Source organism: Strongylocentrotus purpuratus, unplaced genomic scaffold (genome assembly GCF_000002235.5).
Source record: "Strongylocentrotus purpuratus isolate Spur 01 unplaced genomic scaffold, Spur_5.0 spur5_scaffold_1, whole genome shotgun sequence".
Classification (NCBI taxonomy): domain Eukaryota; kingdom Metazoa; phylum Echinodermata; class Echinoidea; order Camarodonta; family Strongylocentrotidae; genus Strongylocentrotus; species Strongylocentrotus purpuratus.
In genome coordinates this window covers 37,145,960-37,152,459 of record NW_022145594.1, presented here as the reverse complement: position 1 = coordinate 37,152,459, position 6,500 = coordinate 37,145,960, and the positions used below count along the sequence as shown (strand labels likewise).

General features: G+C 37.7%; 1 protein-coding gene across 4 annotated transcripts; it reads left to right on the top strand.

Moving 5' to 3' along the window:
- Positions 1 to 295: 295 nt before the first annotated feature.
- LOC115921092 lies at positions 296 to 5,478 on the top strand. Of its 4 annotated transcripts, none has more exons than XM_030978163.1 (2): positions 296 to 1,289; positions 3,336 to 5,478. In XM_030978163.1, exons 1-2 carry the CDS (start codon positions 567 to 569, stop codon positions 3,336 to 3,338), a joined length of 726 nt encoding a protein of 241 aa, XP_030834023.1. In that variant the 5' UTR covers positions 296 to 566; the 3' UTR covers positions 3,339 to 5,478. The 4 variants fall into 4 exon arrangements, with proteins under 4 accessions (XP_030834023.1, XP_030834022.1, XP_030834021.1 ...); XM_030978162.1 differs by having other exon boundaries at positions 3,327 to 5,478; XM_030978161.1 differs by having other exon boundaries at positions 1,182 to 1,289.
- The last annotated feature ends 1,022 nt before the right edge of the window (positions 5,479 to 6,500 follow it).

The window sequence follows — 6,500 nt, the reverse complement described above, 5'->3', positions numbered from 1 at the left end:
AATTATTTGAATCAATACGCAGACTTGAACCAAACCTTTATTCATATATTTTTATCTAGTGATTTTGTTATTATTCATGTTTCAAATTAAACACATTTTTTTGTATTCTACACCAATCTATACCAAATTCATAGCATGATCGGCTTATTTAAACAGTACAAAATCGGCCTATATGTCAGGGTATAAATATGTTACATACGGTAGCTCGAATGTCGTTGATATCTTATTTTAGAGTATGCCAAAGCCTAAATATATTTCATCGAATTTATTAATAAGTACACACAAATCTTTGTATTTTCCTGCGGTACAACGTATAGCAGGAAAATGTTGTATATGCGGATCCGTTTAATGATTACGTAATGGGAGTGGCGAGACGCCACGATTCCGCGAAGCGGGATGGTTTGAATAACTTAGGCAGGTGTAAGTTATTGTTTTGAGAAGGAAAGGAATGTTCAGAAAGGCATAATAAGAGAGGGAAATGGGCGTGGTAGCCATTCTAGCTTTGTCAGACACTAGATACACGACACGACTACGGGGACCGAGCCAGGAGCGACAGCGACTATACGATGGAGCCGATGGACATTGCCGAGCTTGTCCGCGGCGAAGTGAGGGATTCACAGAATACATTACTGGATAAATTAGAAACGCTTGTTTCAGATAAGCTTAATCATTTCCAGAAGGACATAAACGATTCACAAATGGCTATGAGCGAAGTACAGCTATCAAAGATGGAGGAAATAACCAACACGACGTACAAGTTTAAAAAGGAGGGAAACGAGGAGCAGTACAAGAGCAATACCAAGGTTTATCAGAAGTTGTCTGAAGCAGAATCTTTGCTGAAGAAAGACGCAGATTTGAGCAGAGCTTCTACGGCAGCACAGAACAAAATCGCCGAAGGTAAAGACATTTTAGAGCATAGGCAGAAAATCATCAAGCTTGCTGATCAATCACCTTTCGGATGGCTTACAGTTTCTGAATATGAAACCAATAGCCTCGCTCGGGATTCGGACGACGAGAAAAGAATCTGGAAGGCGGAGGCCAGAGCAAAACGCAAGATGAATCAAGCGCCTCGAAGGAAGATAGCTGCACGCAATCAGATACGTCCCTATCCAACAGATCGTCAACCAGCATCTCAGCAGTCTTCAAGGCCATGGTCAAATCCTAGCTCCAAGACAGAGGGATGGGATTTCAAGAGGAAAACGGGAGCATGCTTCGCCTGTGGTAAATTCGGGCATTGGAGGTTCGAATGCAGGGAGCTGGCATCAAGCAGAGAAGCAAGAAATGAAAAGATAAGTAAAAATTCATTTGATATTCAGTTGAATGATATGAAGGTTCATAAGAGGAATGCATTTGCAGACAAGAATGACTCCACAGAGTCAAGGCTAAATTCTGAAAAGAATTGCAAAGTTGTTACTCCGGTTGGAAGGCTTAAATCGGCAAAAGATAAATGGAAAGAAATCGGAACTAACGAATTCATATTGGATATCATTTCTGAAGGGTATAAAATACCATTCATAACTCGCCCCAAGAAAACCGAAAGTAAGAATAATAGGTCTGCTATTCAAAACGCAGAATTTGTAGGAAAGGAAATACAGAATCTAACAAGGAAAGGATGTGTTACGGAAGTTTTCCAAAAACCTGAAGTAATAAATCCACTGACAGTTGCAGGAAACAAAGAAAAACCGAGATTAGTTCTGGATTGTAGAAACATAAATCCACATCTTTTTAAGCAAAAGGTAAGATATGAAGGTGAGGATATAGCAAAGGAAATGATAGAAGAAGATGATTATATGTTCACTTTTGACTTGAAATCTGCTTACCATCATGTTGAGATATTCAGAGAACACAGAACCTATCTAGGTTTCTCTTGGGATTACGAAGATCAAAAGAGATATTTCATATTCAATGTTCTACCATTTGGTATTTCCACAGCAGGTTATATTTTCACAAAATTGACAAGGCCTGTAATTGCTCATTGGAGATCGCAGGGAAATAATGTGATTATGTATTTGGATGATGGCTTGGTAATTTGCAAAGATAGGATGTCTGCTATTACACTAAGCAGACAGATCAGGGAAGAGTTAAAACAGTTGGGTTTTCTAATAGCGGAGGAAAAATGCAATTGGAATCCCACAACGAGACAGACGTGGTTGGGATTAGATTGGGTAACCTCAGAAAACAAAGTGTATATCTCTCAGAGAAGAGTGGGGAAGTTGAAGAAGAACATAGAGAATCTATTAGACAGGATGCAAAGTAATAACGACATAGTGCATGTGAAGGAATTGGCTAGAGTAGCAGGTCAAATTAGCTCAATGCACACCGCAATGGGTCAAATAGTTCAAATAAGAACAAGGAATATTTGTAACAGTCTGAACACGAAGGCCAGTTGGCAGGCACCGATAAAGGTCGGAAGAGAAGCAAAAGACGAATTGAAATTCTGGTTGCACCATGTTGAAAGAATAAACGGGATAGAGATAAAGAGGTTGCCGTTTGTCGCATATACCATGTTTACAGATGCTTCTGAAACAGGTTTTGGCGGATTTGTAGCCGAGAAAGAAGATTTAGAGCTTGTGGGCAGTTGGTCAAACGTAGAAGCCGTTAAGAGCTCCACTTGGAGAGAATTAGAAGCCATGAAACGAACTTTGTTTTCATTTGAAAGAGAACTGAAGGGGCAGAATGTTCAGTTGAACACAGACAATAAGAATGTTGTGTCTATACTAAAGAAGGGCAGTAAGAAGAGTGAATTGCAAGAACAGGCTATCAGTATTCATAATAAATGTGAATCTAGCAATATTACTGTAGATCCAGTATGGATAAGGAGAGAAACAAATTGCAAAGCTGATAATTTAAGTAGGAGAGGAGATAGTGATGATTGGTTTATCACAGATGAGATATTCGGATACTTGGATTCGAAATGGGGTCCATATGATATCGATAGATTTGCTAACGAGTACAATGCTAAATGTACAAAATTCAACTCCAGATGGTGGTGTAGCCAAACGAACGGTATTGATGCTTTCAGTCAAAGTTGGAAGGAAGGCAGAAATTGGTGGGTGCCGCCACCAAGACTAGTCGGACAGACTATAGTAAAAATAATGAAGGAAAAAGCGCAAGGTACTCTCATTGTACCAGTTTGGAAATCTGCGCCTTTTTGGCCCAAAATAAGCCATAATGGGGAGTTTGTGCACTTTATTAGGGAAGTTGAATTTTTTGATTCTGGCATAACGAAGAAAGGAAGAGGAAATAACGGTATTTTTGGTAATCAGAGATACAGGTTTGGTATGGTTGCAATGGAAATTGCATTTTGATTTGTTTTTAATTTTTACATACAGCACTAGGTGTAAGGACCGCCGTTAAGGAAGAGATGAAGCGAGCTCAAGTTACGTCATCAAAGTTCATCCAGCTGGCAGAACAGATGTCATCGTATATCATTAAATCGAGAAGCGAAAACACGAACAAGAAGTATTTCGCAGCATTTAACCGATGGGATCTATTCATCAGTGCAGAAGGAGGGAATTCTCTTCCAGCTGAATCTATTCACGTCGCCCTATATGTGACTCATCTTATTGACAAAGGACATTCATCGAGTGTCATAGAAGGTGCTGTATACGCCATTAAGTGGGCTCATAGTCTTAGAGGGTTCAGGGATCCCACAGACAATTGTTTTGTAAAGAATTTGTTGGAATCTGCCAAACGGCAATGCAAGAAAAAAGTAAACAAGAAAGATCCAGTTACTTCAGATCAAGTTAAAGAGCTATGTAAGAAGCATGTTCATACAGAGGACGCAATTTTGCTCAGAGACTTAACATTATTAATTTTGTGTTTCACGGGGTTTCTTAGATATGATGAAGCAAGATCTTTGAAGTGTAATGATGTGTCAATTTATGATGATTATATTTCTCTTAATATTGCTAAGAGTAAGACAGATCAGTATAGACAAGGTAATAGTGTAGTCATTAGTGCCGGTGTGACAGAAGCTTGTCCGGTCAAAATGGTAAAGAAGTATATCAATGTGGCTCGGATTTCTTTAGATTCCAATCATTTTTTCTTTAAACCGGCATACAGGTCTAAAGGAGTTAGTGCGCTTATAAGGAAAGACAAACCTTTAAGTTACACGACAGCTAGAGAGAGGGTAATTTCTTTGTTGAAAGAAGTATGTGGGGATGCAAATCTCGGATTGCATTCACTGAGGGCAGGTGGAGCCACTATGGTTGCTAATACATCAACTAAAGACAGATTGTGGAAAATACATGGTCGTTGGAAGACAGATAAAGCGAAGGATGGATATGTTGTAGATACATTAGATAATAAACTTGAGGTGACAAAATCCTTAATGCTTTAGGCATATTATGAATGTTTTCCATCATAGGAAACGTGTTTATTTTGGATGTGGAGTATGAATTGTCTTGGAAAAACAGTCCGACAATATGTTTTTTTTTTTTATTAAAGAAGAGTAATGAAAAAAAGGAAAGAGTAATCGTTATATGAATTCATGTAATACATTTTTTCTGCAAATAACGGTTAAGTGATTATGTTTTGTTAAATAATCAGAAAGGGATATTCGACAAAAAGGATATTCAAGAAAGATGATCATTTAAATCTTGAGACGGATTAAATTGGAATAGATTGTTAAATATTTTTTTGTTAAATTGTTCAGTGTGCTACAAGGAAATGCACCCGTTCTTTTTTACATCTAGGTCGGTCTGGCAGGCTTTTCCATAAAGATTGTTATTGATGTAATCTGTGAGTCATTAACTGAGTAATGAAGGATGAGAATATACTTGTATTTTCCTGCGGTACAACGTATAGCAGGAAAATGTTGTATATGCGGATCCGTTTAATGATTACGTAATGGGAGTGGCGAGACGCCATGATTCCGCGAAGCGGGATGGTTTGAATAACTTAGGCAGGTGTAAGTTATTGTTTTGAGAAGGAAAGGAATGTTCAGAAAGGCATAATAAGAGAGGGAAATGGGCGTGGTAGCCATTCTAGCTTTGTCAGACACTAGATACACGACACAAATTTCAAGTGGAAATTTTAATACAGAACAATAGTTTGGTGTTTGTTTTTGTAGGAGGTTTAGAGATTCAAATAGATTATTTTTATTGGGACGATTTGCCATTAGGTTTTTCCAGAGCATTTGCCTTATTTAGTTTATCTCTGGTTTTTTCAACCTAGGGAATCGGTCCGGGCGTGGGGGAAAAAGGCAAAGCCCCATGCAGGTTAGGGATCAAAATTAATATTTTATTCTATACAATGTCAGTATATATTGAGGTATGAACGTTGACGATTGAGATTGAAATTATGCAATGTTAACAATATTTACACTTGATATTTTCAGAATCAAGAATGAGTTTAAAAAATTGAAATTATTTTGATGTTCAAAATGATATAATAACAAAGATTGTTCATGATTGTTCAAAAAGATACAATTCGAATAAAAGCTGGCTTGGTCGGTCTGGCAGGCTTTTCCATAAAGATTGTTATTGATGTAATCTGTGAGTCATTAACTGAGTAATGAAGGATGAGAATATACGGAATCTTATGTACCGGGGACGGACGAATCTAATCTGATCATTTGAAGTGTCAACAACTGAAGTATTGAATACGGACCCGTGTGTTTTTCACCAGCGAGGAATGTTTGTATCAAAACGAAACGAAGTAATACCCAAATTTGGACATGCTTACACTTCAAATAGTTTTTCCATTGTAGTTTTACTCTAAAGAATCTATTCGACAAACAAGTTTTTGAGCTTCTAAGCACCCACGCTCCTAAAGTCACAATCAGTGATCATAATTTTTTGTCTCAATATAAAATCTACCAGCGTGAACACCATTACAAAGGATTTGAATCACGGTACGTTTCCTTTCAGAACGTTCCTTTATTTTTTATTTTTCTATTTTACCGTTGTTACAAGCCCTGCCGTATAAAATATTTCATTCACCTACGATACTGTGATATGCAGAGTGTGCCAGTCCGTATATCATGGTATGACTAATGGGGATCGGACCTAGATTTGTGTGGTTTCCATGCAAAGTCACTCTTTTGTCTCTCTCTTTCTCTCTTTGTGTTAAAACAGTCAGGGTGTATGAGTAAACCCATATCGTTTACATACTATAAACTAAGAAGAGGAATACAAATACACTACATACACAACCAGTAACACAATGTTTTTGATTTAGAGAAGTAAATTCGTTAGGCTGTGAGCAAGGTTACTTGTAGAAGTAGAATCATCAAATGCATTTCATGGGGTAGGTTGATCCGTTTATTTCGTGGCATTCTGGCATCTGAAATGAAATTATTGGAATAACACCAAATACTTATACTTATACTTATTACATGTACATCGAGACATGTATTGCTGTCAACCATCATTTCTTCCTTTTTAACTTTAATGTTTTAAAAAGTACACAATTATTTACACAGGGGTAAGATGAGCCACACACTGGTTAAGCCAGGGCTCAACTTGCCCCAACGGAAAGTCCCATCTTACCCCACA

Excerpts from the sequence above, each read along its gene's own strand:
- LOC115921092 (XM_030978161.1), top strand. The coding sequence starts at position 3,365 with ATGAAGCGAGCTCAAGTTACGTCATCAAAGTTCATCCAGCTGGCAGAA.